The sequence below is a fragment of the Denticeps clupeoides genome, chromosome 9 (genome assembly GCF_900700375.1).
Source record: "Denticeps clupeoides chromosome 9, fDenClu1.1, whole genome shotgun sequence".
Lineage (NCBI taxonomy): Eukaryota > Metazoa > Chordata > Actinopteri > Clupeiformes > Denticipitidae > Denticeps > Denticeps clupeoides.
Window position 1 is genome coordinate 13,223,960 of NC_041715.1, and position 25,915 is coordinate 13,249,874.

Here is a 25,915-nt window from a genome sequence, read left to right on the forward strand (position 1 = left end):
AGATTAAGGGAACTATTTCTGAACTGCCACTAAGAGCAGCACTTTATTTTTTCATGACCATTTACGTTCTCACTGAAGGCATCAAAACTATGAATGAACACATGTGGAGTTATGTACTTAACAAAAAGTGGAGACCTGGCCTCCACAGTCACCGGACCTGAACCCAATCCAGATGGTTTGGGGTGAGCTGGACCGCAGAGTGAAGGCAAAGGGGCCAACAAGTGCTAAACACCTCTGGGAACTCCTTCAAGACTGTTGGAGAACCATTTCAGGTGACGACCTCTTGAAGCTCATCGAGAGAATGCCAAGAGTGTGCAAAGCAGTAATCAGAGCAAAGAAACTAGAATATAAAACATGTTTTCAGTTATTTCACCTTTTTTTGTTAAGTACATAACTCCACACGTGTTCATTCATAGTTTTGATGCCTTCAGTGAGAATCTACCAACGTAAATGGTCCTGAAAATAAAGACAACACGTTGAATGAGAAGGAGGAGCGCTCACATCCTCATTCTGGATGGTTTAATACATACCCCTTCCAATACGTCACATGCACAAATGTAATTTCGTACTTATTTTTAAATATTCATTTATGTAAAACCCCAAACCCCTTACACAAACCCCAAGCTTAGAGCACCAGTTCAAAATGACTAAATTACTCAAAAATGGTTGTGAGAATGACTATTTCTAATGACTCACTTCTAATTAAACTAGGCAACATTTGCATAACTGCTGTACTTTTACACACATTGCAATGTATAAACCAGAGAAAACAATAAGCTTCTTTCTTGAATTATTCATTGGAAACTGTCATACACTTTCATAAATGCATCCATTTTAATGGAGTGGAAAATATTTCTTCTCCAAACGGAAACCTTTGTGGCTTGTTTGTGTGAAAAGTAAAATTATAATCTGGAATTGGATGAAGGAACGTCTCATCATCAGTACTGCAAGTGGCACTCAGTGTTATACGGTGCTAATGGGAACGTCCCCTGTGCCGCCGCTCTGCCGTTCAGGTGTCAGTCAGGGCCTAAACCAGGCGTGGAGCACTAATTCAGTGGAGCGGCAGAAAAATGGCTGCGCCGCTGCGCTCCATTACCTGCGTTGACCCTGGGTGCCACCAGCGGCCTGAGCGAGGCTTCTCCTCATCACGCCAAGGACAGGGTTCGCAGCTGAATGTATTAAGTGGTGTCCTTCACACTGGACTTCAGACAGTTCATCACAGGTTTCTTGGACAGCACGTTGCACTTTATTTCTCGCCCATTGCTTATTCATGTATTTTTGTATTCTTTTTTTTAAATTCATCATTAAAAATACCAGGCATCTGAGCTGCTTTACTTTATTAAGGCTGCTCAAGACCACATTACCATGCAGAATTCCAGATCCTTGTTCAATTCCCTCATAAATCAATTACAGAAGTCATTTAAATAAGCATTATAACAGTGTACACCAAAGTAAAGTAAGTATTGCTGCCTGAATGCTCTTTGACTATTTCCCTTTATTTATTCTCATGTGTTTTAAAGTTGACTGTGTAACTGGAGCAGCTCTGAGAACATGGATTTAATTACTGATTCATTGTTCTCTAAATAAGGCAACAATTTGTACCCTGAACTCTAAATGTAAAGTTCGTTTTGCCATCTAGTGGTGAGTCAATGCATTACACCTAGAACTTGGCAGATGGTGGATTTTGATGTCCTCTTCTGAACAACTCTTTTAAAAGGATACAATAAAGGCAGTGTCCTCTAGAAAAGAAAAACATACTAAAACACCAGTTTTAAATTGTTATCATTGTGATTCAAATAAACGAATATATCCAAATGCAATTTTACTGTCCTTAATGTATGTTTGGGGGTAATAATGTAGTGGGTAGTGGGCTGTTGTTGGCATAAAACTGTTCAAAATCATTAATGCAGAAAAAGGTGCATGAAATTCCATTCAAGAACCTGTAGATGCATAGATGCATACTTTCAACATTTCAAAAGACATCACACGCCCGCAATAACCTGTTTGTCTAGATATCCACCAGAAACAAAAATTACTTTGGAGTTTTGCAAATAGTTTGACAAGATCAACAACTACCAACAACTTAGCAATATAAATAATTGTAATAATAACAAAGTCGTATTCAAACAGAATTTCACTTAAAAATGAATACAGTATAATAAATACACTATGAGGAGTAAAGTATTTAAACTCTGCATTACATTGCATAACACTTATATAAAACAAGATACTATTAATCTAAATTAAGACCATTTACAATATAAGACATTTCATAAATCAATATCAGTATCTGAACTATTGGTGTAGCAGTAAAAAAAATTCAAAGCTGTGATATGTTGAACAAGAAGAGCTGCATACCACAGTTTTTTTGGTTCACTCATTCGTTTTATGCCTGGGTTGAAGGTAAAGGCTTGAAAAAAAAATAATAAAAAATTCAAAAGCGAACCTGCATCTGTTCCACACCCACATTTTCATTCTCTAAACTATGATTCACAAAGTGTGATCCTCTGGTCCGATGAACCCTGACTGAATACCTTCACAGTTGTGACCTCACACTATTATAAAAGGACATGCCCAACCCCGCTCTTCTTTTGTGCAATTATGCTGTATTCTTATGCAACGTTAGTGCCAAATGAGGGGGAATATGCAGCTGAAACTGAATGAGACCTGAGCAGGAAGATCTGAGCTGTTGGTTAGTCGGCCATGACTGCAGTAACGCTGCCTCTCAGTGGAGCTCATTATTGCATGGAGGGATGTTCACTTTGTGCGATTTTAGGCATAAATATTACCGCTTTGGTGAATTTTGTATGAAGCTACGCACACGCATAATGAGTAAGGCAGGAATGAACAGAAATCACCCCATGCAATGAATTTCAATTTAAAATTCTAAAGCAGTTTCACAGTACTATCTTTTCAGTATGGAAAATAATATGAGTGGTTATATTTTATTTCTTGCATCACATATGCACAGAGACTAGGCTTTCCACCAAAACATTTCTCGGAGGCAAATAACCAGACATACTGTAAATAGATAAATCCAAGCTCTCAGTATTGAAAGTGTACGTCAAAGTCACCACCAGGGGAAGCAAGTTTGTATTTAAACCAACGATAAGTGTATAAAACGTACAGTAATTCGCAACACCACAAACTTCCTCTTGTCTCAAAATATGATCACTCACTCACATTATGCCACAGGCTAAAATGCTTGTCTGTGGCTAAAATGTTGAATGTCATTAATGTAAAAACAACCGTTATCTAAAACACCAGAACATCAGATGGATCTATCGCCTTATGAAAAGTCTGTAAATTAAAGTTTATAGATTTTATGTTAGACCCTTGTCGACGTGTCATTGATAGAAGGATTTATTTGAGCACCCCGGTCTAAATGTAATCTGATATATTCAGCACAAGACACATTACTGGTTCTGTGTTTGTTCTTTAATCAAATTCTGTTGCCACACATAATATTGTTCACAGGAATTGGACACAGCAGGTTATATCCAGGCATTTACAGATAGATGCATGTAAAACGTGTAAAGTAACTTCTTTCCAGCCTGGTGACACCTCATGTTAAAGCTCATTGTGAAGCAGCAGCTTGGCTTTCTTCATGTTTGACAGCACTGCAATCAAGCAAAAAACTGCAGAGTAATTGTTCTGTTTCATAAACACAATAGTCTTGTCCTTCTATTGTATGTGCATTATTATGGAAACTCACGTAGCTCCATGTCATTGGGCTCATAAGCATAAAGGCGGTTGGAGTATCTGCTGACAATATCAGCCCGTACAGTCATGGATGGATCTGGAGAACAGAAGAGACGAAGAGCTTTCAAGTGTTAAAAATGTACTGACAGGTAATTCTACTGGTGAAGAAATCAGGTACTAATGTAAACGCAGATCCTCTCACCAATGAAGAGGATCCTGGGAACATAGTAACCATCTGGAGCAAGGTTTTTATCCGTGGTCTCATTCTGCAAGCCACGTTAGACACTTGCATTTATAAATCCCTCACACGCAATATTCTGTAATATTCTGTAATGTTATTACCAGAGTGTTGAACATAATGAAATCGGCTTTGGCCATTTCTTGAATGTCTTTGTATTCGACAAATGCTTTTTTTAGTTCTTGGTGGAAAAAAACATAGGAAGCGATGTATTCCATTTCATTATGTGCAATATTTAGTATAATCAAAAATTCTATGATGCCTTGAACAAATACGTAAATTACCTTGACTGAATGGACAATTGTCCAAGTGATGAATTACCATCAAAGGCTTGTTGCTGAAAATTAAGGAAACAATTTAATCACTTGGACAATGTTGTTAAATCTGATTAATGCAATATAAACCAATGTAACAACCATTCGCCCATACCTTTCCTTCATTTTCTCCAGGCCTTCCATATAGCTCGGGACCCAGACGATTCCATCACCCCATCCTGAAACAGAGAACAGTTGCATTTGGTGCAAATGTGAATAAGGGCATAAGTAACGCTAAAATAACTATGTAAGTCTGTGTACCTCTTGAAAGGGACTTTTTCTGTGATTTCCGTTGCGAGGAGGAAACATCAAACAAGACCAGAAGAATGAAGATATAATGGGACCAGTGGAGCATGGTCACAGTATCTTGGTCAAAAAGGGAAAAAAGAGAATTTAAAGACATTATAGACATTCAGAATCTAAATGAACACACACAAATAGAAATATCTAACATATTGTGCATTAATAGGACAATGTAAAATTCCAAAATAAATCAGTCTTTTTGGGCCCGTCCTCTGTACTGCAAAGCCCTTTTTTTTCTCACTGATATAGAGGCATGAGCGAAGTTCTTACGAAACCAAACTGACTTGTTTTATTAGGCTGCAATATCTCCACACCCACACTTAAGTCACTTCACTTTCAGTAATTATATTCTGAAATATGGACATGCAATGGTGCAATGTTTTATTCATTTGAATAATCAAGGACAGAAAATGCACAGCTTTATGCAAGGCTAGGGTTTATTTAATTAAATTAACTATTAAATTAATTTGAGGATTACATAAACATAATCTCATATGCAACTTCCTCCGGGATAAATAAATTTTTCAGATTCTGATAAGCTTTAACTGAGTGTGAGAATGCAAAAGTGTAAATCTCACTATTTCAGCTCCCATAGTTACTAAATAAATATCTTACCAGGTGTGGCTGTGAACAGCTGCTGAACTCTTCCCAAGATGAAATGCTGTCTTTTAAATTGGACGTGTCGTTTTAAACAACAGGAACTCACCAAACTGGTACGAGAACTTGAAAGATGCCAGATATTTTCACTCCCAGTTTCTGTATTTAAAAAGAGGCAGGGCTGGATCATGGTACTGAGAGGGTTTTTTAGTCATGGGAGCGGTGCAAGGAACACCAAGGCCACCACCCCTATGACAGTTTAGAACTGGTGAACTTTGTGACAACAAGGTGCCACTCTCTGCACATGGTGACCCAACAGAATGATCACAATATTCAAGGTATCCAAAAGGAGAAGTTCACCACCATCCCAATGCCACCAACAGCTTATGTTGTTTAAAATGTACATTTACAGCATTTACCAGACGCCCTTATCCAGAGCGACTTACAATCAATATTTACAGGGACAGTCCCCCTGGAGCAATTTAGGGTTAAGTGTCTTGCTCAGGGACACAATGGTAGTAAGCGGGATGCGAACCTGGTGATTGAAAGTGATTGAAAGTGATACACAGCACAGCACACGGTGACACAACGAAATGTGTCTTCTGTTTTTAACCATCACCCTTGGTGAACAGTGTGCAGCCATGACAGGCGCCCAGTGAGCAGTGTGTGGGGACGGTGCTTTGCTCAGTGGCACCTCATTGGCACCTTGGCGGATCGGCATTCGAACTGGCAACCTTCTGATTATGGGGCCACTTCCTTAACCGCTAGGCCACCACTGCCCCACCACTGACTGTGCCCCACAGTTAGTTCAGTTCAAAAGAAAATATTGCATATTTTTGGCAATGAAAAGACCTACCTCCAATGATTCATTATAGATTCAAGATTCGAAGAGTTTATTGACATATGTACAGTGGAAGTTAGCGTTCCTATGAACAATGAAATTTGCTGTCCACACAATGCCAAATCTTTAAATATAACATTTACTTATAAATACTATAAACTTGTACATGATGAGTAAATTAAGTAATAAACAAAATAAATGGCAACAAGAAAATGAAGAAAAAGAGCTTAATGTGCAAGAATGACAGTATGGTGTGGGTGATGAGGTCTATTGGCCATACTCCTGCTGTTAAGTTGTGAGGTTCCAGATTTCACACTCCTGTACCTCCGTCCTGAGGGCAGAAGCATGAACAGTCCATGTTGGGGGTGGGTGTGGTCTCCTTCGGACGCTGTGATGGTAAATGGAGACCTGGTGATCTTCTCTGAGGTCTTTACCACTCTCTTGTGGTCTGCTGCTGGTCAGTGGGCTCTCCACAATGCAGACTAGAAGCCGCTGAGGATCCTGGTGGTCCTCTTTACCGTCCCCAGCCCCCTCGAGAGGTATGGCTGCCGTGTGGAGTTCAGTGTCCAGGTGAGGTCCTCACTGATGTGGACGCCCAAGTAATTAAAGCTGCTATTTAGATGTGCTAATATCCAGTTTTTGTTATGTTTGGAGATCAGCTCTTGGTACTCTATATTATATTTGCATTATTTTATTATTTTAGAATCATCATTATTTTGGATAGGTCATAAAAAAGAACCCTTCTTAACGTTTATATTGAAGTGTATCATTTTTGTTCTTCTTCTTCTTAATAATAATAAAAACAATATTAATAATAATGATAAGGGCTAGAAAAAAACAAATGTGACGTATGTGGTATTCTTGTTACAAATCTATGATTAGTCATAACGAATTTACATGTGCTGTACTGTGTTGTAGAACGTAATAACATTTGACATACTTCACGGTTGTTAGCTGTTGTTACGGGCAACAGGCAGCGCTTGACAACCGCGCGTGCGCACACCAGTGGAAGCGGTGCATTGTGGGCCTGCGAAGCCACTGGCATAGCTACGGGAGGTGCCCGTCAGCCCGCTGCCTCCACTGAGCGGGCCGTTCGCGGGACGCCGAGCCCTCCAGCTGCCTCCATGAACGCCGCCGTGGCCAAGAGGACCCAGGACACGCTGGGGAAGGTGATAAAGAAGCCGCCGCTCACGGAGAAACTGCTGAGCAGGCCGCCGTTCCGGTACCTGCACGACATCATCGGCGAGGTGAGATTAGCCGCCTGGCTAGCGGGACGCGGACGCGGAACGGGACGCGGAGTAAAACGCCCGAGATACCAAATCCCGCGTCTGGGTTTTGACTAAAGGTTCGATGCTCTGACGTCGTCCAAGTAAAGCCTGGAAAATATGAGCACTGATTGCCAGACTGCTGAAAATGGCGTTTTGTTTTTGTCAGATTGCAATTCTCTTTACTCAGTGGGACTAAACATTTAGTTCTCGGCAATCAAACGTGGAAACGAAAGTTTGTAGCTATTCGCTTATTACGTTTATTACAGAGGACAACATTCTGACATGCAGAGCCCTGCAGCTAACTTGGCTGCGTATAGAACAAAGTAAGAGGGCCAGACCCCTGCCTCCATGTATAGCTCTATTATTGTGATGTACATGTTTCTCTGGGTATCTCGGTAGCTCGGGCTGTCTCCCCGTTGCTAGGCAGCATGGTCACCTGTCTGCCTGGGTAGCAGCAAACAAACCCAGACCCAGACGCAGTCCGCGACGCGGGCCGTGTGTTCACGTCGGATCCGAGACGGGGGACTGGGCTCAGGCCTCAGGACAGAGATAGATCCCGATATATCCAGAAGGCTCGAGGCTCATCCAAGATTATCCAGCCGTGCGAGCCGCGTGTGAACACAAGGCTGACTGACCTTTACATAACGTACGCCAAGTCTGTCAGGTGTCCGCAGTGTAGCCACTTGGTCTTCGTTTTTATTTCATAATCCTGAAATAATCTTTCACTGACCTACTCCAAAAAAGTTGATTGAACATTTTTATTGACTATTGATTGAGAAAAAAAAAAACAGCCATGGACACTTGAGAGGTATCAAACTATATCTCCGAGCTTCCACTAATGGTGAAGATTTTGGAGAAATCTGTTCTAGAGCAGCTACAGTCTTTTTTTTTTTTTTTTTTTTAAGCACAGTCGACCTTCCAATCAGGTGATAAAGACAACTCTTTTAAACCACTTTGAAAACTGTCCAGGTGTCAGGGTCTTACCTTGGGGGGAGGTCATGCTCTGTTTGGCTGGGGGGGGGGGGCTCCACCTTGCCCTCTGCGCCTCTCCACTGTGGAGTCCCCCAGGGTTCAATTCTGCTACCTGTTCTTTTTGCGCTGTACCTCCTCCCTCTCCTCCCTAGCCTTATCCTTAAGAATCACGGCATACAATATCATCACTATGCAGAAGACTGTCAGATTTTCCTGCCACTTCAGAAAAATGAATCTCTCCCCCTGACACCCCTCTTGGACTCTCGGTGGTGTCAAATCTTGGTTGGCCCAACTTTCTATGTTTTAATGAGGGCAAAACTGATGTGATTTACCTTTGAGACCTGAAACCCCCAAATGGATTTATTATATTGATAATCACCTTAGCCAAAAGCTTAACTTTTAGTGAAAACATTTGAACATTATTTTCACAGGTAGACCTGTCATGGCTGCCCACTGCTCACCAAGGGTGATGGTTAAAAGCAGATTATATATTTCGATGTGTGCATGAAATGTGTTTCACTTTCACTTCAATAAGTCACTCTAAATTACATCTACCCAATCACCCCAGTGCGTCTTGAATTGATTTTGAGATTTTTCAGTACATCACACGAGGGCCAGCTTCAGCTCTTTTCTGTGGTCTGCTCCCGACTCTGGAACTCTCTGCACACTTTGGAGTGTTTTAAATCTCGTCTTAAGACCTACTTTTATTCACTGGCTTTCAATACGCCATGAGTTGTGTGGTGGTTTTGATTACTTTTATTGTTTTATGGTCTTATTTTTAGTCCATTTTAAAATGTATTTATGAATTTGTTTTTAAATTTATAAATAATATATAAATACATATATTTCAATGTATTTTAAAATGAAAATGAATTATTTCATTTTAATGTTCACTGTATTGTGTTAATTATCTTGCATCTTATTCAGTTTTTTTTTGTCTTTTTGTGCAAAACTGTTTTAGTTGTTAAAGTGTGCTATATGAAAAAAATTGGATTGGATTTTATTTTTACTATCAAGAAAAAATTAAACAGATTCTGGCAGTATAAAATCCATTGTAAAGTTTGTGTTTGCTGCCTTAATTATCTTAGCCTTACTAATAATGAAAAGCCTGGCTGGGTTTAAAAAAAAAAATATATATATATATATAAAAATTTGTTCCAATTTTTACTTCCAATCAATTTTTTTTTCGGACTGAGGTAAACCCTAAATTGGATCTCTTTTCTTATACAGGTCATTCGGACTACGGGTTTCCTTAAAGGGCTCTACACAGAGACAGAGATGAAATCAGACAATGTGAAGGTGAGCACTGACCTTAGATTTATTGCTATGGATTTGATCTAGATTTATGGAATAACGGCTTTTTGGGATGACCCAAACAAGTATTGTGCCAAAAGAAATGTTATCGTATTTTTGGAAACAGACTTGCATCCTTTTTTTTGTAACATGTTTCCCATTTCCCATTGTTTTATATAATGTTCCATGTACTTTGAGTACATTGTACCATATCCCCTTTCCCAGTGTAGACACTGTTGCCGCAGCATGTGGACGTGTTCCACAATGCTGGATATTCCTTTATGTGCCGGTGCACTGAAACAGAATAGGGCCGCCATGTAGACGTGACCATTTAGTCGCTCGTTGATTGATGTCAGATTGAGTGTCAGATTGGACTATAACTGAAATGCGTTCTCACTTCCCTGACCATGGAAACAAAAACCCAATGTGTGCTGGCAGCGCTCTGTGGCTCTTGCACCTGAACCCGCCTTCAAGCGCCGTGTGCACAGTGTATGGCGAGCAGTGTGTATTGATGCCCCAGCATGCATAATACATGAACACCCACACCTGTGTGAACCAGCACGACTGCGGCTCTCCCGACCGCTTGTTTACCCCATGCTAATGAAGGACTTGAGACTTATTTGTTCTTTTAGAGCACATAGCTTGCTTGAATGCCGTGGCTAAAGGCTACCCTGATTGAAATAACAAGTGTGTTTAGTAATGCGTTTCTTGTCTAATGGCCATTAATATCCTGTAGGACCATTGAGAGTAAAATAATGCTGAAATAAGGATGGATTTTTTTTTTTTTTTTTTTTTTTTAACAGAACAAAAAACATGTCTGTGCACAACACACTTCATTTACTGTTCTCATCTCTTGCAATTACCCCAGACCGCTCTTTAAATGGATGTTTCCGTTCCTGTTTGTGAATGTGTACTTCACTTGGGTATTGTCGTGGGGAACCATGAGTCTCAGCGGCATTTCATGGTTTGTTTACCACAATACCAAGACGTTGGGTAAAAACAGCTGCTAATGGCGGCTAGTTTTCCACTGAGAGCTCAAGCCTTATGCTCCTGCAAGTCCAATACATCCGGGCCATTCAACTTCAAGCAGTTGAAGCTTATGTATTTATTTTAAAAAAAAGGTGTATATGCTTTATTGTTGATTGTTATTGCAGGATAAAGATGCAAAGATAGCATTCCTACAGAAGGCCATCGATGTGGTGATGCTGGTCAGTGGGGAGCCACTCGCTGCCAAACCAGCTCGCATTGTGGCTGGACATGAGCCTGAGAAGACCAATGAGCTCCTCCAGGCGATTGGCAAGTGTGGCATCAATAAGGTCAGTCTCAGGTCCAGTCTGGGCTGTTTGGACACAGTGAACATGAACGTTACTCTCCCGTGTATGATGCTGAAATAGTTAATTGGTTTGTGGTTAGGCATATTTTAATTGCTCCCTTGAGAGTCTTTTGTTTTTATGTGGTAGTGATACTGTGTACGGTGTAGAGATGTGTACTGTTTTGACACTACTTCTGTTTTTTCTTTATGATTATAAAATGTGTAACAGCTCTGTGAAAGGAATAAATTATATGAACAAAATACTCATATTTCTGCACTTTTCATGAACGCATTTATGGAGCTTCATGGCACCAGACAATCCACAAAAAGACAACCAACAGTTGTGTCTGTGGGAAACAGCTTTTTTTGGGACAATCTGTGGCTTTGTTGGACCTTAATGTTAGAAATGGTTTGTTTTCCAAAGCGATTACTCTGATGGAGAAGTGTACATGTGAATGGTTATGAAGTTTTGTTGTGTTTGTGTAAGTGTAGTGGTGAGAGAACTCTGATGTGTGTCCTGCAGCTGAACAGTGAAGAAGCAGTGAGACGAGTGCTGTCAGGGGAAAAAGTGGACCTCAAAGGTAAAGCGTCCACGTCCACGTCCAGGTCCCAAGATAAGGAGAACCGCGAGGGCCGTGATCACCATAGAGACAGAGAGGTAGGAGATCCCGAGCTTTGTCGAATTGTTGGTCATTTAATACGTAATCATACTCAACCACAGCTTTTTTCTTGTCTTTATTTTTTTTTTGCTAGGAGAAAAAAGAGATCAAAGACAGCAGTGTGACTCGAGCCCAGAAAGACACAGACAAGCCCAAAGAGCAGGGCAGCCAGCAGACAGAGAAGGAGCGACACAGGGACACAGAGAGATCAGAGAAGGGTCGTGAGAGGGATCGAACAAAAGACAGAGACAAGGACAAAAGCCGGGATAGGGAGAAAGACAAGGGCCGAGAGAAGGATCGAGAAAAAGACAGAGAGCGGGAGAAAACCAGAGACCGGGACAGGGACAAGGACAGAGATCGCGAGAAGCGAAGGGACAAAGATCGAGAGAGGCACAAAGAAACAGAAGACCAATCAAGAGAGAAAAGCGACCAGAAGGTGGGTTTTGTGCTGCAATAGAGAGTGTACATTCTGAGAGTGTAACACTGTGTGTCCTTTTGTAGGTGAGGTCATCAGAGGAGACACAACGAGAAGAGCCCGGCAAAAACCACAAAGCAGTGACCGAGGAGGTGGGTCTCCCTTCATACTCTGAAAACACACACCTTCCCTTTTTTAAGTAGTGGTCATGTACAGTCTCGCATTCATTTTTGGAGACACTAAGAGGTGTGTGAAATGGGAACGGCATAATGGATTAGTGGTCCAAAAAGATCTCTTGTCTGGCTAATCTCCCACACACTGTGTGTTGAGTTACAGTGGCAAGACTGGTTTGTACAGAACTTGTAGTCTCTTTAATTCTCTTACTGTATGTGCCGAAGTGGATATGGGAATATTTGAGGTAAACTGTGAAATTTGAAGCAGTGGAGTTTAAAGCCGTTCATACGCAACCACAGTAACTCTATAGTACGACGTGGCCATCATACTATACTTATCACCGTGTCCTTGCCTTTGTTAGGCCCCACCAACCTCAGAATCCAGAACAGAAGAGGTACTTCATCCAGCTCTTGTATTACTTTGTAGCTGTGTAGAATTTGCGTTTCTTCTGGTGCTGTACTGTGTCTGTGCACAGTTATCTGTTTTGAAATTGTGTGTGTGGTGCTGCTACAGAAACATATTTGCACAGTAGCATTCCTACAACATTTCTGTGTTTTGCAAAAAAAAAAAGTCCGCATTAAAGATGCACTGATTGTACTGAGACATATTTTTTGTTTGTTGGGGGTTTTTCCCCAACTTTTTTTTTTTTTGTCTGTATTAGCATTTGTTTCTTAACATGGGGGATTTGTCAAGTTACAGGTTTCACGTTGATCTGATAATCAGCATGGCTATAATCAAACATTTGGAAACATCAGTTTTTAAAATAAGGTTATAACATTATATTAGGATGGCATGTGGGTAGGAATTCTATTATTATTATTTATTTATTTTCTACATCATTTGCTATAAAAATATTTTATTGTGTAAAAAGGGCACATAAACATGAAGGTCTTGTAATGACCTTCGTAATATTACCCTAGTACTGTGACAAGGCAGTCAGTGCATCCCTGCAGCTTGCAGCTTTGCTTTTTCATCTTCTATTAATTTCCTCATAACTGAGAGGTGCACGTTAACATGTTTTTCACCATTACCAGTTGAAAGTGTTGGTTGTTAAAAAAGAATCCTTTAAGTATTCTTACTGTGTGTGTGTGTGTGTGTGTGTGTGTGTGTGTGTTTGTACTCTGTACAAGGATAAATGAAATTATGATGAGGTGGTTCAAATGCTTGAAAAACTGTTCAATTTGCTGTGTCTGTGCTCAGACTTTGAGTCCTGCCAGGATACCCAGACCCTCTTCTGCCAAAGGCCAGAGGCGCTGGCCCAAAGTTGGAGGCCAAGGTGAGAGGTCAAACTTACTATCAACTAGATGAATTACAAATCAATAACCCACAACTAGCCTACATCTCAATATATTCAGTGTGTTTAAAAATGTAAATTCGGGAAGAGCCTGATCTCCTTTCTCTACTGTTCACAGATGAATCGGACAGTGATGGCGGTAAGCGTATGTTACCTTTTGTGGGGTACATACTTCTAAGTGTTACCGAGTAAGGAGCTCATGAGGATTTGCTGTCTGTTTTAGAAGCTCCTGCAGCTGAGAAGCTGGTGAACGGTGACGTGACAGACACTGCCCCACCTCATCCAGCCCAAAGGTCAGCAAGCCCCAAAAACGGGGTGGCTTATTGGCATCCTAGTGAAAGGGGATTTGTTGCAAATCCAGTGGTAATGATGCAGTGGTAATTTACCCTTTTGGGTGGGTTTCAGTTCAGTGCAGACAAAAGAGTGTGTGAGAGAGGGAGAGAGATAACATGCTTCGCTCCCCTGGTTTTTTTCCCAGTGGACCACAAAAGGCCACTGGTCGCCCGCCCTCTAATTTCACACAAGACGTGTCCTGCACGCTTTCCTCCCAGGAGCAAATTGCCCTTGCTTTCTCCGCCCAGCCGTGCCACAGCATTGGTTTCACTTGTGTGAGAAAAATGGCCTGTTGGTGACAGAAGGTGTTCTTGAACTTGTCCTTTCTTCAACATGCAACAGGAGGATACCACGGCCCGGCAGCGCCCGGCCTGCCCCACCTCGGGTCAAGAGGCAGGAGAGCTACACTGATGTGTCCCCGACTGAGAGGTCAGCTTTTGGATTGTGGCTTGGCCGGTGTTTTTTTTTTTTTTTTTTTTTTTTTTATATAAATAACTATGCCATATCAGTGGCATTGAAAAGACTTTGGTGTAGTCATGGTTGTAGTCCCAATACAGACATATCTTAAGTTTAATATAATAGAATCAAACAAAAGGATCTACCATTTTAAAGAGAAGTTTTCAGATCTTCTAAACTAAGATTCTAAAACTTTATTATTTTTTTACACATACAAAAAATCAAGATCTTTTTATTCTCTATATTCTCTGGCCCAATCGTCATTAAAACACTCTAAAGGTGAAATCTAACTGGTTTGTTTGTTGGACAGGTTGCTATGTGATTGTATGTAATGGGTAGTCTGTTGTCTTATTATTATGTTTCTAGAGTGGGTAGTGCCAAGCCTCCTTCTGCTGTCATTATGGAGGGGAAGAAGCTCTCTGAGGATGAGGAGGATGATGAGCAGTTTGTGGTGGAGGAAGCTGCCCCTGTTCCACCTGACCTTGCTGATATGGAGGTAGTGGGGGCTGGCTGTTTGTTGATATTCTGTATAATAGCTCAGAATCCTGTATTACCATGTGATTTGGGCTGAAATTATATGTATTTTCACAGGAGTCTCCAGCTGAGCTTCAAGGAAATGAGAAACATGGTATGAGAACTCATGAACTCTTCAGTGTCTTCAAAAACATTTACAACCTGCCAGGCCTCTCACGTTTGTTTTAATCTTGTAACTTATCTAGGAGCGCTTGTGAAAAAAATTCTGGAAACCAAAAAGGACTTTGAAAGCACACAGTCTCCCAAGTCCAATCAGGTAAGACATTTTACAGATGCAGAAAAGTAGAAAGTACATGTGGACATCCCAAACATTGATAGGATGTTAACTTAGACACTGATTATTCCACAGGTAGTTTTTACCTTATCGTACTTTCTGTGTTTAAAAAAAAAAAAAAAAAATCACTTAGACAAGGAATAAAAGTAGGTTTCTGTGCTTGCAAGTTTAACATTAGCACAACTTTATATAATACACAACTCAAAGCGGGACACCTGGTCACCATAAAGCATGGTGATTATGTGATGTGCACCGCGTCTTCCACTGGGGGGCGCCACAGTACCGGTGTACAGAGAAACCAACAGGATTTTTTTTTTTTTTTTTTTTTTTTTGCCCATTTTCTTTTTTTTCCCCCTCAGTTCAAATGAAAACATTCCTCTTCCGTGAGTAAGTGCTTGCATTACAAAACCCCATAATCAAGCAGCCCACCTTTTATTTCTGGAAATACAATACCTAGGGGATATGTGTTGTTGTTTTTTTAATAGGAGAACCTCGCCTAGCTTGACGTGCGTTTGATAAAGAAAGCACTTTTGCAAATGGAGTGGAGAAGTGTAATTGTGGGTTTTGGGAGCAACTGAAGTGTTACTCTGTGCACCAGAATAAAATAGCCATGACCCCTGCAGATTGTACAGGGAAAGATATTACAGCTTAAGTGCGGCAGTGTGGTACCGAAGTTGTGGCTTGTTTGTGTATCCAAGATGTGGCTTGTTTCTGGCTTTTGTATCTCAATGCCACATTCGCAGCCAAATCATTACCAGTGAATCGCACCACCTCCTGAAAAGAACTTTGTCAGTACGATTAGCTTGAGGGGTGATTTACAGGTTTTTTTTTATTTTTGGGTCCCTTGTGCCTGATGGCGCTGTGACAGTGTGGATATACATCAATGTAAAACAGATTAGAATAACTTGCACCAATGTGTCCCTCATTTTTCATGTGCCAGAAAGTCTGTGACTAGCAAATGAATTTCTCATTTTCAGAGATCAATAAAAAAAATTCCTTTACACAGAAAACTGCTCTTAAGGGACTTGGCATTCCAGAATCCCACAGAGGCTGGAGCAGACTGTAAATGTAACAGCAGTAAACTGGCCGTTCCGTATTTCACAGCAGATATAGTTCTCACTCACATTTCCTTTTCAGAGAGGCGCGCCGAGCTGTTGGTAAAACACGACTGCACTATCCACTATTTTTACAGTGATTCACCCTAAAAGGCCCCATTGCCTGTGCCCTGGTGGTATGGGCAGCGTGATTTTGGGTGGTCTGTGCTGCACCACTGTGCGCTCCCTTCCCAGCTGTCCATCAGCAGGACTCGCTCTGATGGATGCTGTGTTTGGTAGTGCCGCTCAAGCAGAAACGGCCCGATGCTAAACCCTGGTTCCAGCCGCATGCACTCCGACATGGCAGCTTCCTAATGAAGAGGAACAGGCCCCTCTCCCCTCCCTCCTTTTCTCTTTCGCTCTCTAATGGTCAGTCCATGGTGTTTGCAACCCAGCCTTCTGCTCCACTACTGTAACCTGACTGTCCCCCAGCTGGCCTTCCCTGCAGCCCACACCATAGCCCCACGTTCTCCCTGTATTCTTCATTTCAAAACAATCAGCCTTGATATCCCCCCATTTCCAAATAATCAAATTCAATTTCCCCCATTAGACGATGCGGGGCTCCGCGCTGGAACCTGAAACGCTGTGCAGCGGGGCTCTCCTAATTGCCTTAATGCGGCCTCATCAAGTCCGCTGATTCCCCGGTGCTATTACAGCGGCATGCCTTGGGTGTGGGTTGCCAGGGTGCCGCAGGGTGCTCTGAAGATGGGGCGTATTGGGGCAGCCCTGGACTCCTCCTGTGCTTCTACGATTCAGGCCACAGCCGAGTCGGCTGCATAAAGGTCTGTAATGACTTCCTTCCTGACATGAAAGGGTTGAGGGTCAGTTCAGTAACGCCAGCCATCCTCCTGCAATCATTCTGGAATATGGAGGGCTAAAATATATATATCCTGCCCCCCTTTCCACGGGTCTAAGATAAAATTTAACAAAACAATAATTCATACACTCTCAGTCAAAAGTTTGGACAAACCTACTCAGATGGAGCCATTTTGAAGAATCCAATGCGGGAAACATATTGAGTATTTTTTGTAGCAGAAAGTGAAGTATGTTTGAATCTGTTTTATCAGGGTTGCTTCTTTTTACCTCCATGACTACTTTGTTCTCTATGGTCATAATCAATGGTCCCTTAATGAGATGTCTTCAGTTTTGTTCTATAATGTGAAAAATGCACACAAATGAGTAGGTGCGTGCAAACTTTTGACTGGCAGTGTACTTGCAGTTTTTTAAACATACAGATCAGCTACAATCTTAACCCTCTGTGCATTAGACCTCTTGTTATTGTACAGTAAAATTGAATGCCAACCTTTCAGTGCAATAGAAACACAACCGCACAGACAAAAATATTGCTCACAGAATAGAGTTAATTGATGCTGAGATGGCTAATCGGAATGGGCCACACAACACACATTTTGACTCTACTGTCACATTTAATTAATGGATGACAGACAATAATAATTGCTTATTTAAAAAAAAAAAGCCAAATTCACCATTGGCATGTGTCAAGGATGGTGGGATGTCTGCTTTGAGTGTGTGAAATTGATGTGTTTGAAGCAGGAAAGATGACAAAGTCAAAGGATCTGTGACAGAATTGTGATGGTTGGGTCTTCCCAGTGCAAAAATGATCCAAGGAAGGGCAATCTGTCCAAGGATAGACCAGAACATGGAACAACGTCCAATCAACCATGTTTCTTTTGGATCATGCAGATATGTGTGTGTGTTGTCGTTGTTTAAAATTGGAAGAAGACCCTGCACAGTGTTCTGCAGAGATATATATCCATGTAGATGTTATTTACCTGCCTACCTATTAGCAAGTTGATGCACCCAAAACACACAACCAAAATTTTTCTGCAGTAGTTTACGGAAAATTAGTTTGAGATTCCGGACTGTTTTGTTGACCAAACGGTGAGTAACAAAATATTAGGAGTGTGGTTTTAATGTTGTGGCTGGTGCAGAAGCTACTTAAAATTGAAAGATATTAATAACATGTCACTTGCCAGATATAAAATCTTTAGATTTACTACAGAGTTGAAATGACCTGAATGAGAGAGGTAACAATTTTTGTAGACACAACTGTTAAGGTACCATCTCTCATCACTGAGGGTGTGACTGAAGAATTTTCTGTATATTTTAGAGCTGACCTACTGGGTGACCCCACAAGAACTCATGTATATTATTGTTAGATATTTCTTGTAGGGTGTCCTATTATTTAGACAAAGCTGGCCCCTCACAGCAGTTGTGTTCTCAGGTTTTTCTCTTTGGCCTCCACCTATTCCTCCTTTTTTTAACACCAAATTAGCCCTGATGAAGGTTTATGATGCATAAATAAACTGCACAGCGCACAAATGGATGGCTGTTGAATGAGCTCCACACAGGAGAAAGGCCAGAGTACTCTCTGCAGCGAAGGCAGGAAAATAAATAGCCATCCCCGCAGGCTTGTGTCTTCATAAACAGTCACCGTTTTTGTGGAAAAAGTGAGGGAACCGATTGCCCGGCATTCCAGGAACCGTGCCGGCCTTGCAGTGGGCCCACATGACATTTCAACAGAGCGTCATGGCCCGGCGCAGACATTCCTGCTAAAGGCGTTTCGCTGCCATAAGCTTTGAGTCATGCTGCAGGGATCCAGAAGAATTTTCGCAGAGACTCCCACCCTCCTCTGTGCTCTTGCTGCCTCTACCAGTCGTAACTCAGCCTTAAAGCCTTATTTGCTTTCTGGCTTTCTCTGGGGTGGCTCCCCTGCTGCTCTGGGGCTCCAGCCATGACCTCTGCAACTACCCCTGGGTCAGTCAGTATCCTGTGTGCAGGGCTCTCGCTTCAGTTCACTGCATCTCTACTATTTTTATTATGTGGCTGGATGAGACGCTTGATGTCTCCTCTACGGGGGGAAGCGCTCAGTTAATCATTCACACCCAACCCAAAGGCCCACCTTAAAGCTGGCCTTCGGTAGCTCCAATACACATCTCTCCATCAGAATGCCCATCTGACTGTCCATCCTTTCATTCATCCACCCTGCTTGTCCCAGTCAGGGTGAAAGGGAAATCTCCATCAGCAGTTCGTAATTCTGCTAGTCTGCAAGCCAACTCTCCCAGTCGTTTTAGTTACTGTTTGCTTCCAGTGTCGGGGGTTCAGACAGTCTAATAATTCATCAATTACTAATCACTAAAGTTAATTGAATTCCACAGAAAGTATTTAAGATTTATGCATTTCTTTTGGGGAAGGTTCACTGAAACTGTTTATTTATGCTCATTTCATAATAAGCTGTTTTAGCAGTGCATGGCACCATATAGTTGCGTGTATTTTTTTTTACCATGTTGTAGTGATTTGAAAGCAAGTTGTTAAATTGCATCAAATAATCCGTGATTTTATTTTGAAACGTCTAATTTTCCATTTTAAACGACAATTAGATTTTCATTTTTGCTGCATTGTGAAAGACCGTTCATGCGTTTGAAGTGATATTCCAGATTGGAAATGAGTATTTTTGGGGTTAAATAACCAATTTCATCATGTGACCATATTTTACCTTAAGCCTCAGCACACAATAATCAACTGTTGATCTTCGAACATGTTATTTCTCCTCCCCCCTCCGTTTATCCTCTCTGATCTAGTTGTTATTTCTTATCACTTTTGCCAAGGTTGAATTTTTTATATGACCATGAGATTCTGGTAAATTGGGCCTTTTTCTGTAATTGTTGCATAATATATTTTGCTAACAGTCCCGGTGACGTTAAGCCACAGGGGCTAAGTGAATGTTTCTTTAATTTATCACACTCAAGAGGTTTTTCCCCCTCTAAAAAACTGCAACTGGTCTCATGCAATCAGGTTCATTTTTCTTGTCCAAATCCCCTTTGAAGAATGTTGCTCTGCTTTTCTTTTTTCCCTCATCTGCGCTCCATAAATCAAGGGGATTTTTGCACGCACTTCCCCATTAAGCAAATTAGGCCCGAGATGGAGGGGTTGGACTCGCAGAGCAATGAGTCTTCCCGCTCTCGGTGACTCTGGGACCTTGCGTTTCCCATCCCTCCTCATCCTCAGGACTACACCCCTGGTCGCCACCTGCCACAGGAAGGCCGAATCCTCTCCTCTCCCAGATTCCGTCACTGTCTGAGCTAATGTGAAAACCTGCCCTCGTCCGCCACGCTTAAAACAAATATTTTTCTTGGGTCTAGGCGAAGAGGAGGGAAAATAGGAGCACGCTGGGCTTGTAGACCCCGACAGAGGCCCTATAAACGATTGATTTATGTCCACAGAGACGGAGTGGCTTTTTTCGGGGGAAGGCGAAAGGCGTGCAAACATAGCGAATCCTGCCTGGCCTCCGCGCTCCATGTACAGTGGGCCGAATGTGACGGCTAGTGTTTTTGTAGCCGGGGTGTTTAGGGGCTAGGAAAGCCACCCACTTTGCTGATGAACATTCAGCGGTTTAAGGCCCCCTCGGTCTTTCGGACCGTGGGCCACGAGGGCAGCGCTCGACTGTTCAGAGGTTGGCAGTGACTTCCTACAGGAAGTCTGTTTAATGGACAGCTGAGGCGGCTTCGTTTTCACAGCTATAGCAATATATAGAATGAAAATGATTTCATTTGGCTTTTAAAATATGATAAAGTTTATTTGGCTGAGTTGGATTCAGAGTAGATTCAGATTCTGACTCTTCTGACAGATTCATATTCAGGTTATGACTGCTTACACACACAGACACAACAGTAATAATAATCGGTTATAATGAAATACTATACATTTGTACTTTTATACTTTTTTTTTTTTTTTTTTTTTACATTTGCCAACCCGTCAACCCTTTCTTGAGAGGAAGTTGCTGGTTTGTCATGTAGTTTGTGGGCAGAATGACACAAATTGGTTCAAGAATTCCAGTTGAAAGGGAGTAAAAGTGTAGTAGTTGTTACAAAATACTGTTGTAAAATAACTTCACTGCCATAGCCTGTTACTAAAGTCAACAAAGAAATGTCTTGCCGAGCTTGCGTGTGTGTGTGTGTGTGTGTGTAGAGGGGGGGTGGACGGCCAGTTAGAGTCCAGCTTGTTTGGACTTGTGCCACACACAGCCTGTGGCCCCAGCTGAGTAAACATCCCGGCGACCCGGTGTGCCAGGGAACCCCCTCCACACACCCACCTCTGGCTCAGGGGTGACTGGGCTGTAGCAGGACCCCCCAGTCTCATGGCATACAGAGGGGGCCTTCACAAAGCCACTCGCTCACGCTATGTATCCCAATTCCCTTTGGTTTTGATCTTTATATACACTGCTAGGTTTGTATAATTCCTGCCTTGAAATCCCAGACCACTAAACGCAGACGTTTCTTTTTATGTTTGACTGGAGCATGTAGGATTCCTGAAGCTCATTGATGGCATTTGGTTGAATTGTGCAGTCCGGTGTTTCAGCCTCCCCTTTCCATCACAGTAATTCATTATTGTGTTAGTCCAACTGAAATTGGGCTAAATGTAATTTCTCAGGGTCTGACTAACACAGGCAGACATAATGTGAGCTGCGCCTGCATCCATGGGTCCCACTTTAAACTGTTCGCTCTATGTATTCTCTGCCATTCCTTCTTTGAATGTTGATTTGGAAACATAGCACAAGTCCAAGAGCAGTTGAAAAGTGAAAGTGAAGTTTTATTGTAATGAAGCACAGCACACGGTGCACACAACGAAATGTGTCCTCTGCATTTAACCCATCACCCTTGGTGAGCAGTGGGCAGATAACCTTCAGATAACACAATAACCACAAAGGATAATGTGCATTTCACCTGTCGAATCAGTAAAGCTGTAAAGTTGTCTGGTTCATGGCTCCACATGTTTCGGTCTTGCTTTGGTCTAATAGGTCAATCAGCAAAAAGTTCAATACTAACAAGAAAATCTCCGCCTGTTGTAGCGAACTCAACACACGAGTAAATAAATTGAGACTTAGACAGTAGTCCAATCAAATGGTCAATTTGAGCTGTCATTGTAGCTCTAGCGTACTGACTGATGATCTGTGTGTCTTCGTTTCGCAGGAGCGTGCGCTGGTGTCGGAGGCGGCTCGGAAAAAGGAGAGGGAGCTGGTGTCCAGGGAGATCGAGCGCCTGCGCTCCTCCATACAGACGGTGTGCTGCAGCGCTCTGCCCCTGGGCAAGATAATGAACTACATCCAGGAAGACATGGACTCCATGCAGAACGAGCTGCAGACGTGGAGACGTGAGAACAGGGAGCACGCTCACGCCCTGCTGCAGGAGCAGAGGTACCGACATCATCCTGAACCTTAGAGAACATGCAGATCTGGAAGAAAATGTCCAACTTTATTGTTTTTTTTTTTCCAAATAACTTTTAGTAAAAACAATAGATGGGTTTCCAGTAACAGCTGGTTTCCTGAGACTTTCTTTCATGGGAACAGGAAATAAAACAAATAGTACTTTGGGTCTAATTGTAGTGGTCTGGCATTTAGTTTATGATATTATCATCTCATTAATTTAATCTACTGTTCATGGTTATTCATGGCCAAATGACGAGCGTTTGGTGTGTGTCCATCACAGGATCACTGACAGCGTTGTGGAGCCTCTAAAAGCAGAACTGGCAGAACTGGACCAAATGATTAGGGACCAGCAAGACAAGATCTGCGCCGTGAAGGCAAATGTACTTAAGAACGAGGAGAAGATTCAAAAAATGGTCTTCAGCATCAACTTCTCTTCCCAGAGATGAGAAAGGGACGACCTCCAAATAGAAATCGTGGGCACTGAGTCACGCGGTGTGTGTTAGTGGACATCTGAATTGAACGTTCTGCAGGAACCATGGCTGCCTGCAGGTCTTTGAGGTTCTGCTACATTTCAAGGTGCCTTGCCGGCACTCCAGTCCTGCTGCTCTGTGGTTCAGATTGGGTTCTTGTTAAAGACCTCGAAGGCTCCACTGTGTTTAGTCCAGCTCCTACATTGTCTTGCATTTACTCTTCATGTATAATTTACACCTTTTCATGCCGAAAGATGCAACGACTAAAAAATACAATCTTTAACCCATATCTTGTTTTTTAGACAGTGTTTTTCCCATGTTCTTCTCTGGAGCCCCCATGATAAGCAATACATCCATGCTGTAGAGGATAGGAACGCCAAACTCTAATTCCGCACCACTGCACTTTTTTCATTTGTTGTAATTGAACTGTGATTGAAGGGTTGTCATATTTGTCTGCTTATAGACCTTCAGCTGTGAGACGTCAAGCATTTAATGCCCGGATTAGGTCATGTTTAAGAATGAAAGTCTCATATTAGAATATTAAACAAATACAGTATATCATATGTACTGTGTTAGTGAGATTATATGTTAAAACATGCAGAAATAAATACCCCATTAAACATTTCTTTTATCCTGCAAAGTGGGGGTCCTTACTTTATGGTGACGCCCCCAGATTGTTCCCCCCTTGGGGTTTCCAGGCTCCCTCTAGTGGACACGTTTTCTGTGCTCTAAAGAGCATTCTAGACGCCTGAAACAGATTGGTTATAGATCAAGCAATATAATCTTGCTCTGCCGAAACAGAGATTGACATTCAAAAGAAACCTGAAGTCATTTTTTCTTTTGTTTCTTTCTAGAACAGTTCATTTTGTCATTTATTGAGTAATTCTGTAATTGCCCAAAAGTGACGCCAGAAACAAAACCAGATGCTCTGAATCAGCCTGGCATGACGTTCTGCTGCAACCAGCTAAACTGTTGGCGAGAACGTGAATCATAAATGAACATTTTCCTATTTGTGTTCCTATTTATAAAACAATTGAATGTTTTTATAAATGATCAATAATAAAAAATAAAACTCTTATGTCAGTATTAATAGCTCATAAAAGTCTATATTTCATACTATTAACATTCAACCTGAAAGAACATTCAGTACTATATTTTTAAAAATGTACTGCGCTGTAAACTTTACCATAGTTCACATTTTCACATTTATTGTACATTTATTGTATATTTTGTTTGGTACCATAGCAAACAAATGATTGGCTAATTTTTGTAGTGGAGTGAAATAAATGGTAACATTTCAGTATAATGCCCATTTTGTTCCTTTTAACACACACACACACACACACACACACACGCTGGTCAGTGACTTTGTCCCCAGTTCGCTGAATTGCTGTTGCCTTGTGAACATTAGAAAGGCATTTTAATGATCGCGTTTGGATAACATTTCAGCGGAAGTGATAAATGCGGAGACTGCTTGCGTTTGACGAGTTGGTATAAAATTCTGCTGGTGTCTGGCACGTCGCGCCCGGCCTCTGGCCTCCACAGCCACACTCAGCCTTTGAAGGCAGGCCCAGTGTGACACAACTGAGGCGCTCTTATTCTCTAAAAGCTTTCATTATGGCATTAGCTGTGCCCCCCCCCCTCCCTCACCTCTGGCAGCTCCTAGCACAGCTGGAGGAGTCGGGACGCGCGTACACAGTCAGCGGCTGTTAAAATGGCCGTCGGGTCAGCTTTCCTCGGAGTATTTGTGATCACTGTCAGCGTTTGGAGTGGGCACCTGCCCGTTCAGGACTCTAGTGCCCGAGGCGACTATTTGGATTAGACGGAGCTGGAGGAAAGCTGGACTTGTGCCGGCTTTTGTCTGTGTGCCCTCCCGCGGGGGAAAGTAATCCCCACTCAGGCTGGGGACACCTGGGACGTCCCGGCTGTCACCTCTGTGTGGACAAACTGAAACCTCTGTCAAGTGTTTGATGGGCCACCCGCTGCAGTTTACCTTCGGAGTTTACCTCAACCTGTACGAAAGTGTTTACTGCCAGACCAATAAACCAACACGTTTCGACAGCACCAGGGTATGGAAGTGGGAGGAGCCTAAACAAAATGTCTGTACCATCTGGTCAATGGTCCCATTGACGCAGTGGAAGAGAGCCAGAGAAGACGGATGCATCCCTTTTTTCCAGGGCTGAGGGACCTGTGTTTATAAAGCTGGGTGTTCCAGCTCCCCGTGGTCCAGTCCTGTGAGTGACACATGGACGCCTTGTTTATTTTTAGAGCCCGCAGGCCAGTGTCCACGGTTCAGCTGTCGTCAGGCAGCAATAAGGCATGCCTCTGCGGCTCTCTGAAATAAACTTCCAACAATGACAGACTCAAGTCACCTACCACAGATAAACACGAAAAACGCCGGGCTGGTGGCGGCCGCAGAATCCGCTCCCAGTTCGGCCTGCTACCCTCAGCCTGTAATGAAGTGGCTTAGCGGCTCTGCGGTCAACCTCTGCCTTTTGATAATGTTTGTTATTTCAAATGATGTTTCTTTCTCCGCTGATTGCATCTCGCTGTAACATATAATTTGTAGTAATATGAAGGGATTCTGAATCATTTGTATACAAAAGCTGCATGATTAGGCTTCTGATAAAGATTCTAATAGCTTTTATGGGCTTGGTAATGTTGCATGGGATGCTGCATGGGAACATTTGCAAACTTTTTTAAATTTTTGTTATTGCAAGTTTATGCTTTTTTATCACAGGTTTCATTCTTTGTGTTCGGTATGCATTTCCAGCATGACCAGCGTGAGGCATTGATGTAAAAGAGGTTACATTTACAGCATTTATCAGAAGCGACTTACAGTCAGTAGTTACAGGGACAGTCCCCCTGGAGACACTCAGGGTTAATTGTCCTGCTCAGGGACAGTAAGTGGTAGTAAGTGGGGTTTGAACCTGTGACTTTGTGCACTTATTGTTCATAGGCATTTGTGTGTTAGACATTTGCTAAAACAACAAGCACATGTGTTTCATTTCTAGATTAAACAGGCGTTTTATTGCAGTCTCAGACTTCTGCTTCGTCTATATAACTAATTATAGTGGTTGACCAAATATCAGAATTAGAATCGTGCATGTGAATCTCACTCACTCACGTTCCACAACCGCTTAATC

At 42.1% G+C, this 25,915-nt stretch overlaps 2 protein-coding genes across 3 annotated transcripts; one reads left to right on the forward strand and one right to left on the reverse strand.

Annotated features, from left to right (window-relative positions):
- Positions 1-3,416: 3,416 nt before the first annotated feature.
- Positions 3,417-5,285, reverse strand: agr1 (anterior gradient 1). The gene is made up of 8 exons (XM_028991558.1): positions 5,173-5,285; positions 4,516-4,620; positions 4,370-4,433; positions 4,225-4,277; positions 4,045-4,121; positions 3,905-3,968; positions 3,716-3,799; positions 3,417-3,620 (listed from the first exon to the last, which is right to left on the reverse strand). The coding sequence occupies exons 2-8, from the start codon at positions 4,607-4,609 to the stop codon at positions 3,571-3,573; spliced, it is 486 nt and encodes a 161-aa protein (XP_028847391.1). The 5' UTR covers positions 4,610-4,620; positions 5,173-5,285; the 3' UTR covers positions 3,417-3,570.
- Positions 5,286-7,026: 1,741 nt separating this feature from the next.
- On the forward strand, positions 7,027-24,072 carry traf3ip1 (TNF receptor-associated factor 3 interacting protein 1). 2 transcript variants are annotated; one of them, XM_028992127.1, is made up of 16 exons: positions 7,027-7,242; positions 9,466-9,534; positions 10,683-10,844; positions 11,364-11,498; positions 11,594-11,935; positions 12,001-12,066; positions 12,450-12,482; positions 13,289-13,364; positions 13,501-13,521; positions 13,606-13,675; positions 14,058-14,144; positions 14,538-14,667; positions 14,763-14,799; positions 14,891-14,961; positions 22,064-22,287; positions 22,580-24,072. In XM_028992127.1, the coding sequence occupies exons 1-16, from the start codon at positions 7,120-7,122 to the stop codon at positions 22,743-22,745; spliced, it is 1,812 nt and encodes a 603-aa protein (XP_028847960.1). In that variant the 5' UTR covers positions 7,027-7,119; the 3' UTR covers positions 22,746-24,072. The 2 variants fall into 2 exon arrangements, with proteins under 2 accessions (XP_028847960.1, XP_028847961.1); XM_028992128.1 differs by lacking the exon at positions 12,450-12,482.
- The last annotated feature ends 1,843 nt before the right edge of the window (positions 24,073-25,915 follow it).